Source organism: Balaenoptera musculus, chromosome 10 (genome assembly GCF_009873245.2).
Source record: "Balaenoptera musculus isolate JJ_BM4_2016_0621 chromosome 10, mBalMus1.pri.v3, whole genome shotgun sequence".
Classification (NCBI taxonomy): Eukaryota; Metazoa; Chordata; class Mammalia; order Artiodactyla; family Balaenopteridae; genus Balaenoptera; species Balaenoptera musculus.
The window spans coordinates 61183777-61211667 of NC_045794.1; the positions used below are offsets into that span (position 1 = coordinate 61183777).

General features: G+C 35.0%; 1 protein-coding gene across 1 annotated transcript in view; it reads left to right on the forward strand.

The window, feature by feature from the left end:
• Nucleotides 1–9645: 9645 nt before the first annotated feature.
• Nucleotides 9646–27891, forward strand: part of GLIPR1L2 (GLIPR1 like 2) — a gene marked incomplete at its 3' end in the record, with an annotated part of 40587 nt that continues 22341 nt past the window's right edge. Inside the window, exons 1-3 of the mRNA XM_036867272.1 lie at nt 9646–9879; nt 17339–17584; nt 19400–19503. Coding sequence (XP_036723167.1) covers nt 9646–9879; nt 17339–17584; nt 19400–19503 — 584 coding nt within the window. The remainder of the gene's footprint in view (nt 9880–17338; nt 17585–19399; nt 19504–27891) is intronic.

Below are 27891 nucleotides of genomic sequence, written 5' to 3' on the forward strand. Positions count from 1 at the left end.
AACATTCCTGGTTTGCCTGGGCCTGAGGAGGTTACTAGGACATAGGAAAACATGATAAACCCAGGACATTCTCTAACAAACCAAGAAGTTGGTGACCCTAAGCTTGAACCAGGAGTATGTATGAACCATTAACTTATATGTATCATGTATGGTTTTATAATAGAGTAATATTGTTTAGCCTCCATGTGTTTGTATTTTTTACAGTTTTTTTCCTGTAATTGATATCTAGTCTCATAGCATTGTGGTCGGAAAAGATACTTGACAATGATTTCAATTTTCTTAAATTTTCCAAGGCTTGATTTGTGACCCAAGATATGATCTATCCTGGAGAATGTTCCATGAGCACTTGAGAAGAAAGTATATTCTGTTGTTTTTGGATGGAATGTCCTATAAATATCAATTAAGTACATCTTGTTTAATGTGTCATTTAAACCTTGTGTTTCCTTATTCATTTTCATTTTGGATGATCTGTCCACTGGTGAAAGTGGGGTGTTGAAGTCCCCTATTATGATTGTATTACTGTCGATTTCCCCTTTTATGGCTGTTAGCATTTGCCTTATGTATTGAGGTGCTCCTATGTTGGGTGCATAAATATTACAATTGTTATATCTTCTTCTTGGATTGATCCCTTGATCATTATGTAGTGTCCTTCTTTGTCTCTTGTCACAGTCTTTATTTTAAAGTCTATTTTGTCTGATATGAGAATTGCTACTCCAGCTTTCTTTTGATTTCCACTTTCATGGAATAGCTTTTTCCATCCCCTGACTTTCAGTCTGTATGTGTCCCTAGGTCTGAAGTGGGTCTCTTGTAGACAGCATATATATGGGTCTTGTTTTTGTATCATTCAGCCAGTCTATGTCTTTTGGTTGGAGCATTTAATCCATTTACATTGAAGGAAATTAAATAACCAACAGATCACTGAAGAAATCAAAGAGGAAATCAAAAAATACCTAGAAACAAATGACAATGAAAACATGATGACCCAAAACCTATGGGATGCAGCAAAAGCAGTTCTAAGAGGGAAGTTGATAGCAATGCAATCCTACCACAAGAAACAAGAAAAGTCTCAAATAAACAACCTAACCTTATACCTAAAGCAATTAGAGAAAGAAGAACAAAAAAACCCTCAAAGTTAGCAGAAGGAAAGAAATCATAAAGATCAGATCAGAAATAAATGAAAAAGAAATGAAGGAAACAATAGCAAAGATCAATAAAAGTAAAAGCTGGCTCTTTGAGAAGATAAACAAAATTGATATACCATTAGCCAGACTCATCAAGAAAAAAAGGGAGAAGACTCAAATCAACAGAATTAGAAATGAAAAAGGAGAAGCAACAACTGACCCTGCAGAAATACAAACGATCATGAGAGATTACTACAAGCAACCATATGCCAATAAAATGGACAACCTGGGAGAAATGGACAAATTCTTAAAAAAGCACAACCTTCCGAGACTGAACCAGGAAGAAATAAAAAATATAAACAGGCCAATCACAAGCACTGAAATTGAAACTGTGATTAAAAATCTTCCAACAAACAAAAGCCCAGGACCAGATGGCTTCACAGGTGAATTCTATCCAACATTTAAAGAAGAGCTAACACCCATCCTTCTCAAACTCTTCCAAAATATAGCAAAGGGAGGAACATTCCCAAACTCATTCTACAGGGCCACCATCACCCTGATACCAAAACCAGACAAAGATGTCACAAAAAAAAGAAAACTACAGGCCAATATCACCGACGAACATAGATGCAAAAATGCTCAACAAAATACTACCAAACAGAATCCAACAGCACATTAAAAGGATCACACACCATGATCAAGTGGGATTTATCCCAGGGATGCAAGGTTTCTTCAATATATGCCAATCAATCAATGTGATACACCACATTAACAAATTGAAGGAGAAAAACCATATGATCATCTCAATAGATGCAGAAAAAGCTTTTGACAAAATTCAACACCCATTTATGATAAAAACTCTCCAGAAAGTAGGCATAGAGAGAATTTACATCAACATAATAAAGGCCATATATGAAAAACCCACAGCCAACATCATTCGCAATGGTGAAAAACTGAAACCGTTTCCTCTAAGATCAGGAACAAGACAAGGTTGCCCACTCTCACAACTATTATTCCACATAGTTTTGGAAGTTTTGGCCACAGCAATCAGAGAAGAAAAAGAAATAAAAGAAATCCAAATTGGAAAAGGAGAAGTAAAACTGTCAGTGTTTGCAGATGACATGATACTATACATAGAGAATCCTAAAGATGCTACCAGAAAAGAACTAGAGCTAATCAATGAATTTGGTAAAGTAGCAGGATACAAAATTAATGCACAGAAATCTCTTGCATTCCTATAAACTAATGATGAAAAATCTGAAAGAGAAATTAAGGAAACACTCCCATTTATCATTGCAACAAAAAGAATAAAATACCTAGGAATAAACCTACCGAAGAAGACAAAAAACCTGTATGCAGAAAACTATAAGACACTGATGAAAGAAATTAAAGGTGATACAAATAGATGGAGAGATATACCATGTTCTTGGTTTGGAAGAATCAACATTGTGAAAATGACTATACTACCCAAAGCAATCTACACATTCAATACAATTCCTATCAAACTACCAGTGGCATTTTTCACAGAACCAGAACAAAAAATTTCACAATCTGTATGGAAACACAAAAGATCCCTAATAGCCAAAGCAATCTTGAGAAAGAAAAACGCAGCTGGAGGAATCAGGCTCCCTGACTTCAGACTATACTACGTAGCTACAGTAATCCAGACAGTATGGTACTGGCACAAAAACAGAAATATAGATCAATGGAACAGGATAGAAAGCCCAGAGATAAACCCACGCACATATGGTCAACTTATCTTTGATAAAGGAGGTAAGAATATACAGTGGAGAAAAGACAGCCTCTTCAATAAGCGGTATTGGGAAAACTGGACAGCTAAATGTAAAGGAATGAAATTAGAACACTCCCTAACACTATACACAAAAATAAACTCAAAATGGATTAAAGACCTAAATGTAAGGCCAGACACTATCAAACTCAAGGAGGAACACTCTTTGACATAAATCACAGCAAGATCCTTTTTGACCCACCTCCTAGAGAAATGGAAATAAAAACAAAAATAAACAAATGGGACCTAATGAAACTTAAAAGCTTTTGCACAGCAAAGGAAACCATAAACAAGATGAAAAGACAACCCTCAAAACGGGAGAAAATATTTGCAAATGAAGCAACTGACAAAGGATTAATCTCCAAAATACACAAGGAGCTCCTGCAGGTCAATGTCAAAAAAACAGCCCAATCCAAAAATGGGCAGAAGACCTAAATAGACATCTCTCCAAAGAAGACACACAGATTGCCAACAAACACATGAAAGGATGCTCAACACCAGTAATCATTGGAGAAATGCAAATCAAAACTACAATGAGGTATCACCTCACACCGGTCAGAATGGCCATCATCAAAAAATCTAGAAACAATTAATGCTGGAGAGGGTGTGGAGAAAAGGGAAGCCTCTTGCACTGTTGGTGGGAATGTAAATTGATACAGCCACTATGGAGAACAGTATGGAGGTTCCTTAAAAAACGAAAAATAGAACTACCATATGACCCAGCAATCCCACTACTGGGCATATACACTGAGAAAACCATAATTCAAAAAGGGTCATGTACCACACTGTTCATTACAGCCCTGTTTACAGTAGCCAGCTTATGGAAGCAACCTTAGTGTCCATCAACAGATGAATGGATAAAGAAGATGTGGCACATATATACAATGGAATATTACTCAGCCATAAAAAGAAATGAAATTGAGGTATTTGTAGTGAGGTGGATGGACCCAGAGTCTGTCATACAGAGTGAAGTAAGTCAGAAAGAAAAAAAGAAATACCATATGCTAACACATATATATATGGATTCTAAAAAAAAAATGGTTCTGATGAACCAAGGGGCAGGACAGGAATAAAGACGCAGACGTAGAGAATGGACTTGAGGACACGGGGGGAGGGAGAAGGGTAAGCTGGGACAAAGTGAGACGGTATCATTGACATATAAACACTACCAAATGTAAAATAGATAGCTAGTGGGAAGCAGCCGCATAGCACAGGGAGATCAGCTCCGTGCTTTGTGACCACCTAGAGGGGTGGGATAGGGAGGGTGGGAGGGAGATGCAAGAGGGAGGGTATATGGGGATATATGTATGCATATTGCTGATTCACTTTGTTATACAGCAGAAACTAACACAATATTGTAAAGCAATTATACTCCAAGAAAGATGTTAAATTTAAAAATATGTAGTAATATATATTTTAAAATACACAAAAATTGAACCTGAAAAGGACGACATAAAAATGAATTTAAAAATAACTGCTAAAGAGATGTTTATGCCAGGAAGATGAGTCAAACAATCAATAGTGTGTGCTTGCACTTGTATCTTTACAACTATAACTGATCTGCAATATCCTTTCAGCTATTTTTGCAAGACATATCATTTTGGGATGGTTGGCTTGGTTAAAACTAGGTAATATAATCTGTAATTCAATTCACCTGAGTTCACATACTGCGGCAAAAGAAACAAGCAAATCCCCTAATAGTCATTAACAGGGGAACTCCCATTTTCCCTCAGGAACGCTCCATACCACGTGACAATTCCCCCTAGTCAAAAACCACCAGAAACCCCCCTGGAGGTGCATACATTGTGCTTGCTCCTTGTAGCTAGTGAGACCACACTGATTATTGTAAGAATAATTCTATAAATATGTATTAAGAATGCATACTGTGTCTGGTAAAATGCTAAGTGCTAAAAATGTAATTTAGTCCTTGTCCATATAATAAGTGAAAATGAGAGAGTATTTATTAACAGTATTAATTTCATAATAGTAATAACTAACACTAAGTAACATTTCCAATGTGCCAAGCACTTAGTGCTTCACATATAATAATTTATATAATCCTCTCAACAATTCTGTGAGGTAGATGCTATTAATTTTCATTTCTTGAGCTACTAGTAGATTTAAACATTTTCATAAACAACATTCAGATTTACAAGTATGTATTTTGAGAGTTATTAAGATAGTCTGGGGGAATGCTATCCTTTGGTGGAAGAATTCCTAGGAGTTGTTGTATACATACAACCATGCTAAAAAAATATTAAGCTCCAGAATACAGGAGTAATGTAAATTGAGGAGTCAAAATTTTATATAAATATTCCCAGATTTATACTCAATTTTATGACTTTGACTTTCAGATAGAGTAGTTCCTGAGACTCAAATTCATGCTGGAATCTGGATGCATACAATCCATCTTATCAATATATGACAAGAATAGATGCAGTACGAATATTTCCACTACACAGTTTTGCCTCTTTTGTGTTTTTTGGTGGGTTTTTTTGTTGTTGTTGTCGTTTTGTTTTTCTGGTGGTCAACTGCCTGTTCATCTCCTTCATTCATTTTTCTAATGGTGCTTGTTCATTTTCTTAGAAATTTTAAATGATTCTTAAATGTGCCTTAATAGCACATCAGTGACTTTAATCCCTTGATATTTATCTAGCAAGTATCTTTCTCAGTTTTCCTTCATTTACATTTTAATAAAGTCCATCTTTCCACTCTTGAATACTGGATTTTATTTGCAGCATCATTTTGGTTTTCTCTTGTAATGCTTCTCATGCACCATTTTCATAATCTGAATTTCTGAATTATAGGAAAGATCAATCAAATGAGGACTGATAGAAAAGTGAAAAAAAGTACGAAAAAGAGTCAATAAAGTAAAAAAACAATATATCTTCCCAATAACATCTATACAGAGAACAAAATTACACCCATCAGTATCTTTAGCCTTATTTCATGGTCATTCTCCTCACATACACATTAAAATAACATACTTTTGAACTTGCTAGCTTTTACCAAAATCAGAAAGGGTATAGAATTAGAGTATTATTTCCTTAAAATTTCAGGCACAGTGTACAGAAACAGAAAACTTAAGGAAGTCTAAAATCAACTGAGATAAGCAAGGTGCTTAAAGTCTATTTACTAAAATTGCCCTTATTTTTTAAGTGAAAGCACTATTTTTGTTAGACACAACAGAAACGTAAATTGGTGTTCAAAAAGTACATTGGCAGCAGAACTTTAATGAAAGAACATAGTGACATTTAATTTTCACAATGCTTATAAAAAACAAGAGATGATTCTGTTGATATCTTCCAACAATTCCAATGCCTTCAAGAAAGTTAATGTGTAAATTATTTCATCACTTTAAAAATTAAGAAAGTTAAAACTTCTTTGAGCTGAATAGCCCCAAATTTCAAAGTTTAAAAAGTCACAAGCTATAAAAACTTATGAGGAAACTAACACATCTTTTGGTACTGATGTATAATCTGTGCTTTAAGACATAAGATGTCAAACAGTGACTAAATAATCCTCAAATGTTATATGCATCTTTAAAGTTTTTGAAAAAAATATATTTTAAAATGTAATACATTTAAAATATTTTTTGTATGAAGTACATGACGTCAGCCAATTCACTGACAGATCTGAAAAGTTGAATGTTTGCAAAACATCTTCAGCAAGCTTGGCCTCTTTCTACACAAACCAAACGACATCTTCATTTCCTGTTCCTCTGTACTCCTGTATTAGTCACCTGAGTTTGAAAACCAGCTCTAACACTTACTGGCTGGGTGACTTTAGACAAATTACTTTACTTCGCTTTTTCTCAGCTTTTCCAACTGTAAAATGGAGATAATAATAATATCTGTTTCTTAACAATGAGGTACCATCTCACACCGGTCAGAATGGCCATCATTATAATAATAATTGTCTACAAATAATAAATGCTAGAGAGGGTGTGGAGAAAGGGAACCTTCTTACACTGTGTGGTAATGTATATTGGTGCAGCCACTATGGAAAACAGTATGGAGATTCCTCAAAAACTAAAAATAGAGTTGCCATATGATCAAGCAGTCCCACTCCTGAGCATATATCCAGATAAAACTCTAATTTGAAAAGATACATGCACCCTATGTTTATAGCAGCACTATTTACAAGAGCCAGGACATGGAAACAACCTAATTGTCCATCAACAGATGAATGGATAAAGAAGATGTGGTATATATATACAATGGAATATTACTCAGCCATTAGAAAGAATGAAATAAAGCCATTTGCAGCAACATGGATGGACCTAGAGATTATCATACTAAGCAAAGTAAGTCAGAAAGAGAAAGACAAATACCATATGATATTACTTATATGTGGAATCTAAAATACGACACAAATGAACATATCTACGAAACAAAAACAGACTCACAGATATAGAGAACAGACTTGTGGTTGCCAAGGGGATAGAGAGGTGTGGGAGAAAAGGATTGGGAGTTTGGGATTAGCAGAGGCAAACATATATAGGATGGATAAACAATAAGGTCCTACTGTATAGCACAGAGAACTATATTTAATATCCTGTGATAAACCATGATGGAAAAGAACATGGAAAAGAATATTTATATATAAATATAACTGAGTCACTTTGCTGAACAGCAGAAATTAAACACAACATTGTAAATCAACTATACTTCAATAAAAATTTTAAACATAATATCTGTTTCTTAAGGTTTTTATGATTTAAATGAGTTGATATTTTCCAAACATTTAAAATCTCACCCGATAGTTCTGGAAACAACACAGTGAATGTAACTGACACTGAATTTTCCACTAAAAATGGTTAAAATGGTAAATTTTATGTTATGTATATTTTACCACAATAGAAAACAAAATAGCTCCTGACACACAGCAAGAATTTTTTAAATTTTAAAATAGCACTTATTACTCTGTATTATAGTTATTTGATGATTTGTATCACCTTTAACTAAAAGCTTCATGTGGATAGACTATGAATCTAATTTGCTGAGAATCTGTAGCTCTAACACCTAGCATGGGTCTGACACATAGAGGTCCTAAAGAAATACTTATTAAATTAATGAGTAAGCTGTCCAGCAACGGAATGGGCTGCCTAAGAGATGGTGACTTCCCTGCTAACATGATTAGTTAAGCAGAGGATATGGTGATCACCTGTCAGTGATGTGTCAGATATGTCTAATACACTGGGACGAGTAAAAGGCTAAAATTTCTTCCTAATCTAAGTCTGCATTATTGTATTTATCTTGTGCTTTAATATAGCAGTTTTCATAGTCTAACAACAGTACCAACATAACAAAGGAATTCCATCTTTCAACACTTGCCACCTTGACCCCCCACAATACTCTCTGGTCATACTAAAACACTTTTAGCCTTTTTTGATCTCCTAGCATACTACATGCTTTTTCCTTTGTTTAGAATGCACTCTTTAACTTGTGTGCTTCACTTTCTTGATGTCACACTCCCCAAACAGGCTTACCTGGTCCTCAAAAAGGGTGTTAGTTGCCCCACACATTATGCCATAGCACTTTGGCTTTATATTTATCCATGGTATAAAGTCACCGATTTGCTAGTTCTCTAGACTGTAAGCTACTTGGAAGCAGGGTTTGTGTCTTGTCCACTGGCCTTTCTCATCCACCTAACACACTACCTGGTAATACATATTTATTAAAAGAATTAAGGCATGAATGAAACCATCTTGTGAGGTCTACTGCCTTCAATTGTGTACACCATAGATAATCTTTAAAAGCGCATTTATTTTTAGATATTTTTTGGTCAAGCAGTTGCAATGCTTTCTTTGTGGCAAAATTCTGTTCCTGTGTCAATGATTCTGAATATCTCCTTAATGCTATCCAGCACAATATGTGATATGAAAATATGTACCCCAAAACAAATATGTGTTTTTATTTTGTGCCTACAACTTACATTCTTCAAAGCAAGTTTTCTTGAGCCAAATACTTGAAGCTAAAGAAACCAGGCCAAAATCTGCTAGGACACTAGCCATTTTTGTCTGAAAGAAATGAAAACCAAAAAAAATGAGTTCTTACCTACTGTCACCATGACAATTTGTCAGAGAAGATGAATATTGATATTCCAGACATGCTTGTGAAAGAAATAAATGAAAATATTTTAACTTTATGAGAATTTGATGACCCCTAGTCTACCCCCTACCTGCTGAGCTTTCCACTTTTCGCATTTATCCGGCGGTTTCCCACAAATGATCATTAAAACATTGAGAAAATCTCAGTGAGGAAGTTGGCCTAAAAGAGGATATTATTCTGTCCAGGAGGAAAATAAAAGGAAGGTCTTGCATTAAATTCCCAACTTAACAAGTAAGGATTTTTTTTTGGTTGAATTTTCATCAGTGTCACAGAAGAATTAGAAGGTTCCTCAGACATGTTACTTATTCAGCAATTGGCATTTACTGGGCAGTTGACACATTAATAAACGATGACATATCATCTGGTGTCAGAAATCGACTCTGGATATTTAACTACATTAGTTTAGTGAAAAGCTTGCACTGATTTAACTCAAGCCTCTGTTGTGGTTAGTTCTGCAGACAGCTTTCACGAGTCTTCCCTCAGTTCTGGTTTCCCTTCATCCTTGTCCCTCCGCTCGCGGGGAGGCGGGGCCAGACGTACCTGCACCGCCCCTCCCCGTTGATTGGCAGTTCGCTGGGGCGGGCCGGCGCGCGCGCACTGGCCTGGCCACGGCCAGTGAACCATGGAGACCCCGAGGCGCTTCGCCCGGGAGTGGTGCGCCCAAAGGCTTCCTCGGGCGCAGACGGTTGTTTGGAAGGTGTGGCTTTGTGAGTTCTGGCTACTACTGCTGGGTTCCGGTTTGAACGCGCATTTTTTGCCACACGAAGAGGATGTAACGTTTATCAATGAGTACGTGAACCTGCACAATGAGCTCCGGGGCAGCGTCATCCCCCGAGGGGCTAACTTGCGCTTCATGGTGAGGCCCTAAGGCGGTTGCCCAAACCTCCAACAGCCCCTGTCAGTACCTCCCCCTCGGCCGCGGAGAGTCTGGGTCACTGCTCTGAGCCTTAAGGATCGCGGACAACCGCGCTTAGAGTTTGGGTTTAAAAATACACGTAAAGTTTATATGTTCAAGAAATAAAAACCACTGTCACTCTAACGCATAGTTATTACCAAAGGTTTGCACAGGGCTTGGATTAGGGTGAGTAGAGGTACTCACCAGAGGTGCAAAATTTAAGGGAGCTTTAATTCGAGAAAATGATAGTTTAATGCAATTTTTTAAATTGAAAAATCAATGCAAAAGTATTATTGATGAAACAGAATCACTTTAAACAAAGACAGGATCTTTGAGCTTGAATTTGGGAGAGGCAAGTGAGGCACTCTCAGGATAATGCAAATGAAAGGTCAGATTCTGTTCTTATTTAAAATTTTGAATTTTTATCATGGATTTTTCACACTAATTTTGCCTTTTTAAAATATTTTTTGTCTTGATTATTGAGTTTTTTGGTATCCAGCCTAAATTTTGCTCCCTAGAGGGTGTTTCATTCACCTCGTCCTAGACCCGGCCCTGATTTTGCATTCCCTTACAATATAGTTCTTGCTTCTTTCCCATTTTTTTCCCCGTATTTCTTTGTAATGTCTCATTAGCTGTTCCCCTGGTGCTATAGAGTCTTCATGATTGTCATTAAAAATGAATGCAAAATGTATTGAGTAAATATCGGGAAATTAGGAGCTTCCAGTTTATGTTGTAAATATTGCAAGGACTGTCTCCCTAGATATGTCTTTTCTTCCTTCTGGATTAGTTCCTTAGGAAAAATTCCAGAAATGTGATAAATAAAGTATGTGATTTTTTAATTTATACGATACGTAGCAATTGCTATACTGAAGGACTGTGCCTAATTAAGCAAATATCAGCAGTGTAGAAGTACAGTAAGTCCCCTACATACGAACGAGCTCAGTTCCCAGAGTGCGTTCTTAAGTCCAATTTGTTCCGAAGTCCAACAAAGTTAGCCTAGGTACCCGACTAACACAATCGGCTATATAGTACTGTACTGTAATAGGTTTATAATACTTTTCACACAAATAATACATAAAAAACAAACAAAAAATAAAACATTTTTAATCTTACTGTATAGTACCTTGAAAAGCACAGTAGTACAGTACAACAGCTGGCATACAGGTGCTGGCATTTAGTGAACAGGCAAGAAGAGTTAACTGACTGGAGGAGGGAGAGAAGGTGGGAGATGGTAGAGCTGAAGGATTGTCTGCAATAGGAGACGGAGGGCAAGCTGCAATTTCACTAACACCTGTAGTTGATGGCACAGGTTCTGGTTCCTTGCTGGATTCAATTCTATCTACCCTCTTGAAAAAGCAATCCAGTGATGTCTGGGTAGTAGCTCTTTTTTTCTTGTCATAGATGACATGGTAGCACTGGATTGCATTCTGAACGGCTGCTGCAACCTTTGTGTACCATACTACATTCAGGTCCTGTGCCTTAGAAACTAACAGTGCCTCCTCAAATAAAGAAAATCCCCTTGCCATTTCCTGCGTCGTGAATCTCTTCTGTTCTTTAGTTACTTCTTCTTCTTCTAGTCTCTTTTCGTCCATTCTCTGGGCCTCCAATTCCATCAGGTCTTCATTAGTAAGCTACACAAAGTAAGTACACAAAGCACAACCACTTGCAGAGGATGCACGCACATGACAGTGTACGCCAGACATGTGAACTAATTTACTGGACTGGACATGTGACATACCATACATACATGTGACTGGACATACCACATCTGACTGGCTTGGGCATTTTCAATCACTTGCTAAACTAATAAATTATAAAAGGGAACTTTGCTTTAATGTTAATTTTAAAATGTTATTTTGATTGGACGTATTTTGTTCTTTCTTGTTCATTTTCTTTACCTTTTGAATTGTCAGTAAGTTTCCTCTTCTGTTTATATATTTTCTTATAGAAATATATCAATACTAGCATTGTATATGCTGAAGATAGTTTTATCCAAGCCAATTTTAATCTTTTGAATTTAATTAGAATTTGAGGATATTCGAGTTATATCTATGTATTTCCCACCCTTTGTGATTAATTCTATTTCTTCCAAGTTTGAAGATTAGCGTTCCTCCTGATAATGAATAAACACAAAATATTTTTAATTCAACTTTTTATAGGTTTTGTATTCCTAATGTCTAAAATTTTTTTTAAAGGAATTCCTTTATTTTTATTTTTTATTTATTTATTTTTGGCTGTGTTGGGTCTTCGTTTCTGTGCAAGGGCTTTCTCTAGTTGCGGCAAGCGGGGGCCACTCTTCATCGTGGTGTGCGGTCCTCTCACTATCGCGGCCTCTCTTGTTGCGGAGCACAAGCTCCAGACGCGCAGGCTCAGTAGTTGTGGCTCACGGGCCTAGTTGCTCCACGGCACGTGGGATCTTCCCAGACCAGGACTCGAACCCGTGTCCCCTGCATTGGCAGGCAGATTCTCAACCACTGCGCCACCAGGGAAGCCCTAAAATTTTTATTTCAAACATAAAGCATAGAGAATAATATAAAGCATAATATTGTGTCCCCTCAATATATATCTTAATATGTGAACATTTTTGAAGGAATAATGTTTTGGGTACAGTTTAAAGCTCCACTCTAAATTTTATCCTTCTCTTCTTTCTAAAACTTTGTGTATATTTTTCCCATGGATTTTACTAGGATGTAAATAATAACTGTAAATAGTATAGTCTATCATAATAGTATGGTCTACTTAGAACTTTTCCTTGGCAGGTTTGGAAATCATACATTTTATCTTTATTATTTATTGGTTATGCTTAACATTTTAATGTATATACTTTACAAAGTCCAAAGTTAATCAACATCTATAATCTCCTTCTAAATATTAAAAAGATATTACAACACATAAATTGTTTGTCTTCTGCCCATGTCCATGCTGTTGTTGTCGTCACCTAGTATTTTTGTTCGACCTTGTTTTTAAACTCAAAACATTTATTGGGGTTTTTTTTAATTGTAAAATATACATAACATAAAATTTACCATTTTAACCATCTTTAAGTGTACAGTTCTATGACATTAAATACATTCACATTGTTGTGCAATCATCACCACCATTCATCTCCAGAACATTTTCTTCCTACCCAATAGAAACTCTGCACCCATTAAACACTAACTCCCCATTCCCTTCTTTCTGCTGGCTACTACCATTCTACTTCCTGTCTCATAAATTTGACTACTCCAGGTACATCATATAAGAATCATAAGTGTTTCTCTTTGTGACTGGATTGTTTCACTTAGCATGATGTCTTCAAGTTTCATCCATGTTGTAGCATGTGTCAGAATTTCCATTCTGGGACTTCCTTGGTGGCGCAGTGGTTAAGAATCCACCTGCCAACGCAGGGAATATGCGTTCGAGCCCTGGTCCGGGAAGATCCCACATGCCGCGGAGCAACTAAGCCCGTGCGCCACAACTACTGAGCCTGTACGCCTAGAGCCTGTGCTCCTCAACAAGAGAAGCCACTGCGCTGAGAAGCCCATGCACTGCACGAAGAGTAGCCCCTGCTCTCCACAACTAGAGAAAGCCCGCACAGCAACAAAGACCCAATGCAGCCAAAAAATAAATTAATTTTTTAAAATTTTTAAAAAAACAATTTCCATCCTTTTAAAGGCTGAATAATATTTCCACTTTATGTATATACCACATTTTGTTTATCCATTTATCTCTCCATGGACAGTTGAGTTTCTTCCACATTTTGGCTATTGTGAATAATGCTGCTGTGGACATAGGTATGTGAATAAATATCTGTTCGATTCCCTGCTTTCACCTTTACTCGGTATATACCCAGAAATGGAATTGCAAAAACGTGTACAAATTCTATGTTTAATTTTTTGAAGAACTGACATTCTGTTTCCCATAGTGGCTGCACATTTCGCATTCCTACCAGCAATGCACAGGGTTTCAATTTCTCCACATCCTTGCCAACACTTGTTTTAATGGGTGTGAAGTGGTATGTCATTATGGTTTTGATTTTCATTTCCCTAATGATTAGTTATGTTGAGCATATTTTCAGGTGTTTATTGGCCATTTGTATGTCTTCTTTGTAGAAATGTTTGCACAAGTTCTTCGGTCATTTTTTGGTCAGGTTGTTAGGGTCTTTTGGTTAGCTGAGTTGAAGGAATTCTTTACATATTCTGGATAAAATCCCTTGTCAAATATATGATCTTCAGATGTTTTCTCCCCTCCATAGGTTGCCTTTTCATTCTGTTAATAGTGTCCTTTGATACACAAAAGTTTTTAATTGTAATTAAGTCTAATTATCTATTTTTTTTTTATCTTGTTGCCTGTGCTTTTGGTGACATATCTAAGAAATCATTGCCAAATCCAATGTCATGAAGCTTTTCCCCTTTGTTTCTCGTAAGAATTTTATAGCTTTAGCCAACAGGTACATAAAAAGGTGCTCAACATGACTAATCATCTGGGAAATGCAAATTAAAACACAATAAGATATCACTTCACACCCATTAGAATGTCTATCATCAAAAAAGACAGGAGATAACAAACATTGGTGAGGATGTAGAGAAAAGGGAAGATTTGTGCATTGTTGGTGGGAATGTATATTCGTACAACCACTATGGAAATCAGTGTGGAGGATTCCTTAAAAAATTAAAAAAAGAACTACCATATGATCCAGCAATTCCACTCTTAGGTATAAAAACAAAGGAAATGACAACAGTATCACAGAGATGTCTGCACTCCTGTGTTCACTGCAGCATTATTCACAATAGCCAAGATATGGAAGCAACCTAAGTGCCCATCGATGGATGAATGGACAAAGAAGAAGTGGTGTGTATATATACAATGGAATATTGTTCAGCCATGAGAAAAGAAGGAAATCCTGCTACTTGCAACAACTTGGATGGAACTTGAAGGCATTATGCTAAGTGAAATAAGCCAGACAAAGATAAATATTGCATGGTATCACTTATATGTGGAATCTTAAAAAAAAACGTCAAACTCATAGAAACAAGGGAGTAGACATTCCAGTGACAGCAATTCCACTTCTGGGTATTTTTCCGAAAGAAAAAAAACACTAATTCAAAAAGGTATCTGCACTCCTGTGTTCATTGTGGCATTATTCACAATAGCCAAGATATGGAAGCAACCTAAGTGCCCATCGATAAATGAATGGATAGAGAAGATGTGGTATATATATACAATGGGATATTACTCAGCCATAAAAAAGAATGAAATCTTGCTATTTGCAACAACATGGATGGACCTAGAAGGTATTATGTTAAGTGAAATAAGTCAGACAGAGAAAGACAAATACCATATGATTTCACTTATATATGGAGTCCAGAAAACAACAAATATAATCAAACGGAAACAGAGTCATAGATAAGAGAACAAACAGGTGATTGCCAGAGGGGAGTGGGCGGGGGGAGATGAGTGAAATAGGTGAGGGAAATTAAGAGGTACAAACTTCCAGTTACAAAATAAGTGAGTCAGAGGAATGAAATTTGGGAAATACAGTCAATAATAATGTAATATCTTTGTATGGAGACAAATGGTAACTAGACTTGTGCTGATCATTTTGTAATATATGGAAATATTGAATCACTATGTTGTTCATCAGGAACTAACTTAGTAGTGTTGTAGGTCAATTATACTTCAAAAAACAACAAAAACAAAAAAACTCATAGAAAAAGAGATCAGATTTGTGGTTTTGGGGGCGGGGGCAGGGGGGATTGGATGAAGGTGGTTAAAAAGGTACAAACTTCCAGTTATAAGATAAATAAATACTAAGGATGATGTCCAAATGATTAATATAACACTACTGCTGTATGTTATATCTGAAATTGTTAAGAGAGTAAATCTTGAGTTCTCATCACAAAGGAAAAAAATTTGTTTTTATATCTATATGAGATAATGGATGTTCACTAAACTAATTGTGTTAATCATTTCATGATGTATTATGCTGTACACCTGAAACTTGCACAGTGCTGGGGGTCAATTATATCTCAATAAAAATGGAAGGAAAAAACCCCACTTAGAATAGTGACGTGGTGCATTGTAAGCATGTGGTGTGTAAACAATATGCAAAATTAGGCAGTATAAAGATGGTCCATGGAGCATTGTTTGCAAATGGCAAAGAATCTTAAGGGCCATTAATAGTGGAACGGTAACCTTTATTACATGCTGCTAGCCATACTATGGAATACTATGAAAAGTTTGCAAAAAATTAGGTAGATCTAGTTGTGCTAATATGGAACAATCTCTCTAAGTGAAAACTGCAAGTTGCGGGCCAATAATATTGTGTATGGTATGATTAAAACAGTGCAAAGACAAAAATCATAAAATACTCATCTAAAACACCCGAACGTATCTTATATATGAATGTGTGTGTATATGGAGCTAGAGAAATTTATACATAAATAATTTTTTTAAAATTATTATGATTACCTCTGGGGAGGGAAATAGTGTGGGGAAGGAGGGGATATGCTAAAGTTTTCTATAATATATTTTCTGTATTGTACTTCTGTATAATCTATGAAATTAACCAAGAAAACTCTAAGGAAATCTTAGTATTGTTTTTCAGAAATGTTTATTTTCAGATTTACTGTAATGTATATATATTTAGCATGTTGGTTTTACAAATATTTTGTTGATTTTTCTATTTGTGTTGTTTTTGTTTTTGTCCTTAACTAAACAATGAATTTAATGAGGCTCTAAATAAGTCAGAAATACACATTTCTGGATATTTCCGTAAATGGAGGGGAGCAGCATCTTGTGATATTTTCTTACATTTCTGGGAACATCCATAAAACTTTACATGTGCCTCTTTTATAACATTTACCAACTACCACTATGTGTTAAAATTATATATATATATAAATATATATATATGTATTTGTATATATATGTATTTGTATATATATGTATATGTATGTATATATTATCCCAGGTTTTTCTCCTAACAACAGTAAGCAACTAGAGGACAAAATTTATGTTGACTTCATATTTTATTCCTCACAATACAATAATTTGCAGATAATCAGTGCTCAATAAATAGTGCTTAAATATTTTAAGTTATTGTATTATTACGTATAAAAGGCATGAATTAAAAATACACATTTTCTGAATAGACTACATGTAAGAGTATTATAACCATTTGCATCATCTAACAATCTGATTTTTTAATTACAAATATATGCATAAGCCTTTGTCTCAGGAAATAGTTGTTTCATTTATAATTGTCTCAAAACACTTTTTCTCCTACATAAATTCCACAAACCAGACTCATAAGCACAAAATAAGAATTGTTTTCCTTACATCTAATTATGAGAGCTCAAGGAAAAGAATTTAGAGCACAAAAAAAAAAAAACTCATTGTTGTTATTTTTTCTTCTTTACTTTTTGCATTTTTTTTTCAGACTTGGGATGTAGCTTTGTCACGGACTGCTAGAGCATGGGGCAAAAAATGTGTGTTTGAACGTAATATTCATTTAGAAGAACTAAAAATGGCCCATCCTAGATTTAATGGTATTGGTGAAAATATGTGGGTCGGCCCTGAAAATGAATTTACTGCAAGTATTGCTATCAGAAGTTGGTTCGCACAGAGGAAAAACTACAATTTTGAAAAGAACAGTTGCTCTGATAACTGTTCTAATTATCTACAGGTATCTAATTTTATATTATTAATTCAATAGACTCCTTAATTGCTTTACTACTAAGTTTTTATTGTGTTTCAATTTTATAAATAAACTCAAATGGTAAAATTACTACCTCTAATAGAATCAAAATTCTAATCAGTCCTAGATCTTCTGAATGTTCATAATTTCTTCTATTATTTGAACCATGCAATTAAAACATTCTTTTAAATATAGTAAGTCTAATCTCCATACCCAAAGATGAAAGGTACCTTTCTAAAATAATGCACACTGGAAAAGAAAGAAACTAGCAAATAAAACTTAGTTTTAGTTTGTTGACTATAAACATAAGTAAAAGATTTTTTTTTTGCACAGATCAGTACACATACTACTATATAACTGATTAAAATATCTTAAATGCAAATACATATAATTATTTTCCTACCTCATGTCTAACAATTCACTCTTAAACTTTGTACTCCAAGAATACTGAACCACTTTTTATTTCCTGTACAAACATTTATTATTTCACATATTACATTGTTTTATAATCATCTACATATCTAATACTACACTAAGGGCAGGGACCTTGTCTTCTTATCCATGTATTCTCAACACAACAACATGACATTATTTAGGTCTTCAATAAATATTTGTATCAGGAATCAAGAAACTATTGAATTAACTTCCAAGATCATTTAAAAGATGATTATTTTTCAGTCAATAGACTCTAATGTAGAACTTAAAATCTTGGAATTTTTTCATGTTGAACTCATGTCTTCCTGTTCCATCAAATGATTTATGTTTCAAAATTTTTTTGATCAATTTTTTCTTCTAAAAAGTTAGAGTGGTTCTCTACTGTCTTACTCATGTCAAAGCTAGACTCCTTAATATGACTTCAATATTCTGAGTAAAATAATCAAGTCTACTCCCTGACCTACTCCTCTGTATTTTTTCCACCTTAAGTCTAGTTTCCTAGACATTTTCATTTCCTGCATTTGACCTGTTTAACTTCAACTGTTACAGACATTCTATTCTCTATTCTTTTAAGGCATCACTCTATTTCTTTTGGAATCACTAAGACTTGAGCTATAGAGAAAAGGAAAACAAATGGTTTCTCCCTCTCCCACAGAGGTTAACAAAACAATTTTTTGTTGTTGTTCACTTGTAAGTATTAGGAATATTAAAGCCATTCAGGAATTTCTGGAATATCTTTAATTATTCTCATATTTTCACTCCAAGACCTATTTTGCAAGAAATTATTTTACAGGAACCAGCTCTTTTACTCATTTTTTTAATGAAAGGCCCAGACTTCATTTTATTTTGTAATGGAATTTCCTCAATAAAAGAAAAGAAAAATGCTGATAACATTCAATTACTTTCTACTCTTGTATTTCTTTTCCTTCCCTTCTATAATCTTACTGTCCCCTCTTTTTTTCCTTTTTATTCACAACTTCCATTCTTCCAAAACTTTTTGTCTTCTCATTTCCCTCTTCCTCTTTGCCAATAACCTAGAACTCTCAGATTCAACAAAAGGTCGAAAATTGATTCAGCAGGTATCTTCCTTTGGCTCTAAAACATTATTCTGGATCAGTTTTTCTTAGACTCTTATCCTAAGAATACAGTATTGGTAGAACCTATTAAAGTGTTTCTCTAAATACAGTTTTGGAAATGCTTCCCTAAATCCATGATAATTCTCTACCTGCATCCAAATGAAGAATTGTTCATATTCCTTGAATTGCTTCGTTAAAGGTCCTATGTGTATTGAATATACTATTGTTTGTACTATGGCAGAGTAAATGTTTAGAATTAAATTTTATGTTTTCTTTGAAAATTTTATTTTAGCTTGTTTGGGACAAGTCTTACAAAGTTGGTTGTGCTGTTACTCCATGTTCAAGAATTGGACGTATTAAACATGCAGCACTTTTCATATGCAACTATGCACCAGGGTAAGTTCCTTTAAATTTTTTAAATAATATAAAAATAAATTGGGGATTTTTCAAGGTTAAGTTTTCCTAACTTTCAACGTATTCTTCTAAATGTCTCTGCAAACTATAAAAGAATTAAGTATGAGATAACAATTAAAGACTTTATATTGAAATATTTTAAATTGCATAATAAAATAAGTCATATTTAGGCATACTGATTTTATGTATAGACTAGCCAAATATTACTTCCTGAGAGAATTTTAACTTTAGTATTATTTCACAGTACCTAGCCTAATTAACATAGGATTTAAATTATTTTCCAAAATTGTTTATCTCCATATTTATTTTTAAAAAGTCAAAAGAAAATAAGGTTAAGTGTGTTGAAATGTATGTTGTAAGAATTGTTTCAAGAGTACATCAGTTTTATAACATGAAGGACACTTTTAGTTAACTATCCTCTGGAGAGTGTATTATTAATTGGGGCTAGTCTCATACATATAAGGAATCGTAATAACTCAGAGGTGGAAAAGTACTTCACAAGTCTTCTAGTTAAGCTATGCATATGAACCTTGAATTCTTAACACTTACTTACCATGTGGTTACTTATCTGTACCTGAAAACTTTCCAATGATGGGAAAAAACTACCTTCCCAAATAGCCTCCATCTCTGGAGAACTTTGTTGGAAAGTCTCAAGTTTTCTTACAGGTCGATATGATACTATAAGTAATATTGTTAAAACGTCTAATTGAAGTGAGAAAATATCCTAATCAACATGCCAAGAAAAATTGACTACATGCTAGGATTGAGAAGGAATTTCTTAAAAAATAAAATGCTTCTGGGACTAAACCAAAAAGAGAAAGAAAAAAAAAAAAACATTGATTACTAATTAATGATTGTATTCCCCTAGATAGGGAAAACAACAAAACTATGATTAAGTCGAATTAGGTTCAGAAACCCCTTCTTAAATGGAAGCTTTGCTGACTTTGAATATAGACATGCAAAACAAGTTTGGAATGTAGAGTAATTGCAAAACTTTTTTGGCCTCTTTCAGTCCTACAGACTGGAAGTACTGGGATGATATCTATTACATGGAGAAACTTTTGAAAGTTAACTACTGATTGGTATTGAAAATTCAAACAGACCACTGGGCATGGGTGGTGGGGAGGGAAGAGGTTCCTCTGGGGTACTAGTCTTCATTTACGTGCTCAGCAATTACATGCAAGGCTCTGATCTGTCTACTGACAAACCAATAAAGACTGACCATACTTAGTTTGTAGTCTTGGAAGAGAGACAAACAATAAATAAGTGAACATAGAAATAAATGATATTTAATTAAATAATAAAATATGCCATAGAAACAAAGCACAGTAAGCAAATAGGGAATAACTAGTATAGAATATGGATAGGATAGCTGCAAAAGGAGGTGGCATTTAAACTGAAAGCCAAAAGATGAGGAGATGGCTAAAGAATATTTCAGGTAGAAGTGAGAGCACATATAAAAATCTCTGAGCTTGGAATAAGTTTAGCATGTTTGAAAAATGAATAACTGTGGTTAGAGGTAGGAGACGAGGTAGAGAGTTAGGTGACAACTAAATCAAATAGAATACCATAGGCCAGGTTAAGGATTTGGGGGTTTATTCTACATAATGGCAAAGTCATTGGAAAGTTTTAAGCAAGTAAGTGGCATGATCTCATCTATGTTTTTTTTTCTCCCTATTCTTTTTTTTTAAAGTTTTTAAAAATAAATTTATTTATTTATTTTTTTTTGGCTGCATTGGGTCTTTGTTGCTGTACACAGGCTTTCTCTAGTTGCGGCGAGCAGGGGCTACTCTTCATTGTGGTACACAAGCTTCTCATTGCAGTGGCTTCTCTTGTTGTGGAACACGGGCTCTAGGCACATGGGCTTCAGTAGTTGTGGCGCGCAGGCTCAGTAGTTGTGGCTCACAGGCTTAGTTGCTCCACGGCATGTGGGATCTTCCCGGACAAGGGATCGAACCCACGTCCCCTGCACTGGTAGGAGGATTATTAACCACTGCACCACCAGGGAAGTCCCTCATCTATGTTTTGAAAAGAAAACTTAGCAATAAAAGATTGCTCTTGCTGTTGTGTCGATAATGGAGTATAGGAAAACAAAGGTACAAAGAGAAACAAGCACAATTAAGAGATTGTTTCTGTAGTGCAGGCTATAGACTGGTATCTTGGATTAGAATTTTAGCATGTGGATTGGTTTTCTATTGCTGCATAATAAACCACAAACTTAGTGACTTAAAACAGCAGCCACTTATTATTAAACAGTTCTGTAGGTTTTAAGTCCAGGCACAGTATAGCTGGATTCTCTGCTCAGGGTCTCAAAGGCCAAAATCAAGATGTTGACTGAGTTCTTATCTGGAGACTCTGGGGAAGAATCTGCTTTCAAGCTCCTTCAGGTTGTTAGCAGAATTCAATGCCTTGTGGTTATAGGACTTGGGTCCCCATTTTCTTGCTGGTTCTAAGCCAGTGGTTGCTCTCGGCTTCTAGAGGCTGCCCACATTGCTTGATGCGTGGCTCCCACCATCTTCACGTCCGCAAAGGCGCATCAGGTCCTTCCCACGATCCAAATCTCTGACTTCTCTTCTGTGACCAGCCAGAGAAAACTCTCTGCTTTTAGAGTGCCCAAGTGATTGGGTCAGGATATTTTCCTGGATAATTTCCCTATTTGAAGGTCAGCTGTGCCAAATAACATAATTTAATCATGGAAGTAAAGTCCATTACATTCACTTTCCTCAGAATTATGCAAGGCATGTATAGCAGGGGTAGGGGAGCTTGTGCTCCATTTTAGAATTCTGCTTACTATACCATGGAAATTATGAAAAAAGGTCAGTTTCTGGATATATTATGAAGGTAGAGCTAAAAATACCAGTTGATGGATTTGACTTTGGGGATAAGAGGTATAGAATAAACTATGGCGATACCCATGCTTTTAGTCTGAACAATTGGATAAATGATGATACCATTAACTAAGATAAGGAAGAACATCAGAAGATGTGTTTTATGTTTGGACACATTAGGTAGAAATATAAATGTGGAAAATGTAAATGAATCATGAGAAGGAACTAGCTGTATGAGGGTCTGGGATAGGTTTTGAAGTAGAGGAAACTGCTACTATAAAGGCCCTGATGTAGAAATGAGTCACAGTCCTGCACAAGATCCCCTTATGAAAGAGTGAGTATGGAGACTTAATTTAAGGACTAAGTCCTAGAGCACTACAGTATTTCAACTTCAGGCAAAAGAGATAACAAAACAGAGTGAAGAGGCTAACAAGATAAGAAGGAAACCCAAACAATGCTGGTAAGGGTACTTGGAAATCAAGTGAAGAACGTGAGTCATGATGCCCAAAGTGGTTAACTGTACGAGATGCTCCTGAAAGAATGAAAAAAAAAAAAAATGAGGAAGGAAAGATGACATTTCCGTTTGATAAGATGAAGGTATTTGGTGACCTTAATAGCAGTAGTGACTGCAGGGGTATCCCATGACTATAGTGATAAGATGAACCTACTAGTTGTTAGGATTACTCTTCTTTCCACTCACCTATCCCATAGGCTTCTTTGTCTTGAAATTTCTATCAACCATTTTTTCCTTGATACAAACTTTGGAAAGTCCACTTGTGAAGGATCTAGGTTGGTGCATATATTAGTCAACTCAGTCCAAGTTTTATTTGATATGTACTCAAAATAGGCAGTCATAGGTATCTTTCTTAAGAATCATTGGTAGAAAAATCAATTCATCACAGTCTTATAAAATACTTGGTAGAAATGAAAATAAGAAAGCCAAATTGTGGACTTCCTGGTGGTGCAGTGATTAAGAATCCACCTGCCAATGCAGGGGACATGGGCTCGAGCCCTGGTCTGGGAAGATCCCACATGCCACAGAGCAACTAAGCCCGTGCGCCACAACTACTGAAGCCTGCGTGCTCTAGGGCCCACGTGCTGCAACTACTGAAGCCTGCTTGCCTAGAGCCCATGCTCTGCAACAAGAGAAGCCACTGCAATGAGAAGCTCGTGCACCGCAACAAAGAGTAGCCCCCGCTCGCCGCAGCAACTAGAGAAAGCCCGCGCACAGCAACAAAGACCCAACACAGCCAAAAAAAAAAGAAAACCAAATTGAAAATTAGAATGTGTAATGGACTGAATGGTGGCCCCCCACCAAAGGATGTATCTAGTTCCTAATTCACAGAACCTGTGAATATTAAGTTACATGTCAAGAGTAAATATTGCCTTATATGGCAAAAGACATGTTTAAGATAAGGATCTTCAGAGGAAGCGCTTATCTTAGATTATTCAGGTGGGACCTAAATGTAATTACTTGTGTCCTCATAAGAGAGAGGGAGGAGATTTCAGCACTAGACACACAGAAGAGAAGGAGGCAATGTGACTGTGGAGGGAGAGGTTGGAGTGATATATTCACAAACCAAGGAACTTCTGGAGCCACCAGAAGCTGGAAGAGTCAAGGAATTCCCTCTCTGAGCCTTTGGAGGGAGCATAGCCCTGCCAACACCTTGATTTTGGACTTCAGGCCTCCAGAACTGAGAAAATAAATTTCTATTTTTTTAAACCACCAAGTTTGTGGCATTGTTAAAGTAGCCACAGCAAGCTAGTACAGAATGGAAGAATAAAACAGATTTGGCAATAGGGAAAATATGAGTCAACCACAATCTTAAAAAATTTCAGAACACGAAGATGTAGAATAGAAGTAAAAATATATATGGAAAAAGAAAGGAACCATGTAGGGTGATAAATCTATACATTAGTGTTCCTAAAAAACAGAGTAAATGGAACAGAAATAATAATCAAAGAAAAGAAAATAATAAGCAAAAGAAAAGAATCTGTATAGATACCTATATAAAGATTAAGATAGCTTATAATGTATCAGAAAAAGTGAACTGAAACAATATTTACATATGCCATTTTCTAGTGATTATTTTTCAATTTCAAAGATAAAAACTTATACATTTCTGGGAATTCCCTCGCAGTGCAGTGGTTGGACTCCGTGCCTTCACTGCCGAGGGCATGGGTTCAATCTGGTCGAGGAACTAAGATCCCACAAGCCACGTGGTACAGTCAAAAAATAATAATATCGCACAGAAACGAAGACCCAACATAGCAATCAATCAATCAATCAATCAATAAATCTTAAAAAAAAAAAAAAATAATAATAATAGTTCCCAAGGACCATAAACAGCATATGCTCCAGGCATCCAACACTGGAACCAACAGGAATGGGCCAACAAGAGAACCCCTACCTTCAGGTCTGGGGTTTGGGCTTTTCTGGGGGATTTGCTGGTGGTAAGACATGTGCTAAGAAAAGGATTTAGTTAAAAGACCCTCCATGTTTTGCACTTTGCAATAAGTAAAATTATTCCTAGGCATCCAGCCAGCTTTTCTCTTCCCCCTCAGCCTTCTGGGGTTCAACTTTTTCCTTCCATATTGAACGTTTTTAAAAAAAAATTCACTCCTGAGGAAGCCCACAGAGGTCATATCCCAAATCTGCATCATTATTTGTGGTAATGCAGACATTGGTTTTCTAGTTGCAAAACAATTGCTAACTTGGTAAATATTAATAGAGGGAAGATTTGCTAAGCACTGTGCAATCAATTCTTTCATTTGTCTTCTTTCACAAATATTTTTTTCCACGCATATCAGTACTTGGTCACAAGAACCTAATCTAGGTATTTCCAGCTTGCAAAACTCTTTAGGAGGCCAAGGGAGAGAGGTAGAGTTAAGAAAATCAGAAATGTTTATGAGAATAAGGTGTAACTTTGTGGGTGTATTCATACAATGAAATATTATTCAACAATAAAAATAAAAGAATGAATGACTGATATACAGGACAATATGGGTATATCTCAAAAACATTATGTTAAGCAAAAAAAGCCAAACACACAAGAGTACGTATCGTATGAAGTCTGAGAACAGATAGTACTGATGTATATTAATGGAAATGAAGAAGTAGTTGCCTGGAGGAGAGGGAAATTGATTACAAAAGAGGCAGGAGGAAATTTTAGGGGCGATGAAATGTTATATACCTTGCTTTGGATCACGGTTACGTACGTGCATACAATTGTGAAAACTCATAAATCCATGTGCCTGATATCTGAGCATTTTATTGTATATGAATTATACCTCAGTAAAAAAATACGTATAAAAAAATAATAATAATAATAATAATATCGCACAGAAACGAAGACCCAACATAGCAATCAATCAATCAATAAATAAATAAATCTTAAAATAATAATAATAATAATAATAATAATAAAATAAAAAACATACATTTCTAAGAAAAATAAAACAAAGTAAAATAAACAGTATTAATTAGATTAGCCTTGAATTTCGATATTGAAGGGGGTGAAATCAAAGATGAGCATTAGAATTTAAGTTTAAGTGATAAATAATTTTATTAACTGAGTTAGGAAAAGATGTAGGGTGGAAGAAAAAAGGATTTGTTTGTTTTTAGACATGTTGCATCTGCAGGTTCCTGCAGGATCTTTTATTTATTTAAGTATGTTTATAGTAGGTACATTTAAACAATAACTAAGCAATAGAATTCCACATTTTTTACATGGTATTCATCCTGAAAACACTTATAGACTGTTGGGAAAGAAATTTTTAAAAAACACACACAACGTTAACCAAATACATACAACATCTGTATTTTAAATAGAAAAGAGCTGTCATAAAAGCAGGTATGAAATCATAGAAGCAGTTAGCCAGGATACAGATTCAGAAGCAGTTAAGTTTGATGCATAGAGGTGTATTAGAAGGGAAAAGAGGCCAGTGGGGGAGGTAAGAGATCTGGGATTGAAGAAAATGACTTGAATCTAAAGCTGGACCTTTAAAAGAAGTAAATAGTGAATATTTTTCTTCCTTTCTTGCTTATGAGGGTTTAATCTATTTTATTGATCTTTCGACAGAAAAGATTTAGGGGGTTATTTATCCTTTCTCATTCCTTTGTTTTCTATATCATTATTTTGAGATATTTAATCTTCCAAGTACTTTTTAGGGAGAGGGGCTGTTATATGTTGCTGCTTTTATCAAATATACTACATTCATTTATCTTTAATCCTACTTAATAGTGAAGATATTTACAGTTATATATTTTCCTTTGATTACAATTTTTACTAGACCTTAGGATCTCGTATGACATAGTCTCTTTCTCATTGCTTTCTATGTATTGTAATTTTAGGTTATTTAATAAATCATGTTTAGTACTTGATACATATTCATGATGGAAAAATCTATCCAAGGAGAAAATAATGTTCCCATCCTTGTCTTTCAGTTACTCTCTCCAAAATTTTATCCTAAAAGATATATTCTGTGCATATAGAAAAGTATATCTATCTTTGTGTATGTGTGTCTGGGTGCACAGATGTGTGCATTTCCATAATTCAAACAGGAGCGCACTACGTTTCTTGTGGTGTTCTTTAATTTTCTCACTTGATATGAACTGGAAGTCTTTCCATTTGAGTACGTGAAGAGTTTCCAGATTCTTTTTAAGAATTTCACAGTTTTTTTTTTTTTAGTGGATGTACAAAAATTAATTTGAATAATGCTCTCCTTCTGATGGACGTTTAGGCTATTTTATTAATTTTATTTCAAGCAGTAATTATCCAGTTAGACATGTAATTGTCACATGAGTTAGTAGCTATAATGTAAACGTACAGTCATGGAAACCCTAGGCCAAAGAGAATGTGTACTTTTAATTTGCATAGATATTACTAAATATCTATTCATCATAGTCACGCCATTTTTTCTATTACAACTTTTTTTTACATCAGCGTATAAGAGGGGCTATATTTAAACTCCCTTGCTAAGGTAATATATTTTCAAATATTTTGCTATTTACTACTATGAGTTATATATATATTTAATTTTCATCTTCTATTTTTCATGAGTTTAAGTATTTTTTTTATATTTTAGAATATTTGGATTTCATTTACTGGGACCTGATGGTTCCTATACATTTACTGTTTTCCTCATAAGTTGTTGGATTTTTTTTTTTTTAACCTGTAGGAGTGTTTTATGTACAAGAAAATTAGCTCTTTTATGTAATATAATTTACAAATATTTTCTAGTTTTATGTTTAACTTTTGACTTTATTTATAATGCAATTTATTTTTGCCAAATAGAATTATTTTGTTTCATTGTAGAAAAAAATGTATCAATACTTTTTTCATGAGTTTTGAGGTTTGTTTCATACTTAGACAAGCCTTCCCCAAATACTATTATCTCACATTTTCTTCTAACGATTCTTTTTTTTTTTTAACTTTTAAATATTTGATCCACTTTGCTTCTGGACATTATGTAAGCTGGTATAAGAATTAGCCTCCTGCTTAAAGTAACTATAAAGACTGGACAAAACATATAAAATAAC